The sequence below is a fragment of the Protobothrops mucrosquamatus genome, unplaced genomic scaffold (assembly GCF_001527695.2).
Source record: "Protobothrops mucrosquamatus isolate PMUCROS unplaced genomic scaffold, P.Mucros_1.0 scaffold_109, whole genome shotgun sequence".
NCBI classification, from domain to species: domain Eukaryota; kingdom Metazoa; phylum Chordata; class Lepidosauria; order Squamata; family Viperidae; genus Protobothrops; species Protobothrops mucrosquamatus.
Window position 1 is genome coordinate 36046 of NW_015386185.1, and position 1102 is coordinate 37147.

Here is a 1102-nt window from a genome sequence, read left to right on the forward strand (position 1 = left end):
CCATCTTGGTTTTTAAATATTATTATGTATTACTATATGAGGTATGCTTGTCATAAATACAGAAGAATGCTAGTTGAGGATATGTGTGTATCTGTAGTATGTATATACAATGTATACATGTACATTGTAAACAATGCTCTGTCAGCTAAGAAATATATATATTTTTGCAGCAAATGTTAGAATGGATTGCATGATACGACAAGGAATATAGAGCTGAAAATCCATGCATGAAATCCAAATTAGGTGCATCTGACAGGAAAAATGGAATGATTACAAGCTATACATGATTTAATGAATGGAGGAACAAATTATTTTATTGCTGACCTGGACTATATCAAAACAAAGTACTAAATTTCTTACAGTAATTGACAACTACTTAACTATCTGTAAGCAGAATTTACACACAATGTAACTGTGTAACCTTTAAAGAAATAAAATTATATTTATCAGCTAATAATTTGTGCAAATAAATCGTATCAGGGTGACCCAGGAATTTAGAGAAACAAGGTGATCAACTGATAGGCAGCTTTTCTTGAAGATTTCATATATATAAATCTATCTACCTGAAGGTTATATATATAGTTTAAATTTTTGACCTGTTGATCAACAACTCTAGGTGGCTTATAAGGGGTTAGAGAGCAGAAGGGGTAAAAAAAGCAGAAAGGTATACCAGCCATAAAAGCCAACACTACATAGAAGTTATTTCAGATTTAACACAGAGACAAGATAAAGCAACTAACCTTTGACTTGTAGTCAATGTCATCCATCGATCGAAAAAAGTCCAGGCTTTTTGCCCCTGAGAGCTTCCCTTGATCAGAACTATGTGTACTCAGTGTATCCAAAATCTCTCCCAGCAGGTCCATTTCTCCAGGAGGAACAGACGTTTTGGCTAATTCCCCAGAGTCGTCACTGTCATACAAATAGAAAGATGTTTCTTCACTGTCTTCCGATGACAATCTAAAGAAAAATATAAAGTCTCTTCACCACCATGGTATTTTATGACAATGACAATGAATGTAAACGTTCATGAAGCTTCAGCTGACAATTATTACAAAGACCTTGGCAAAATAAGCCTCATAGCCCTTGCATTTATTGTGAAAAA

General features: G+C 33.9%; 1 protein-coding gene across 1 annotated transcript in view; it reads right to left on the bottom strand.

Moving 5' to 3' along the window:
• The window catches only part of DENND1B (DENN domain containing 1B), a 192107-nt gene that overhangs the window by 5157 nt on the left and 185848 nt on the right, over window positions 1-1102 (bottom strand). Inside the window, 1 exon segment of the mRNA XM_029284173.1 lies at window positions 741-957. Within this exon segment, the coding sequence (XP_029140006.1) occupies window positions 741-957 (217 nt within the window).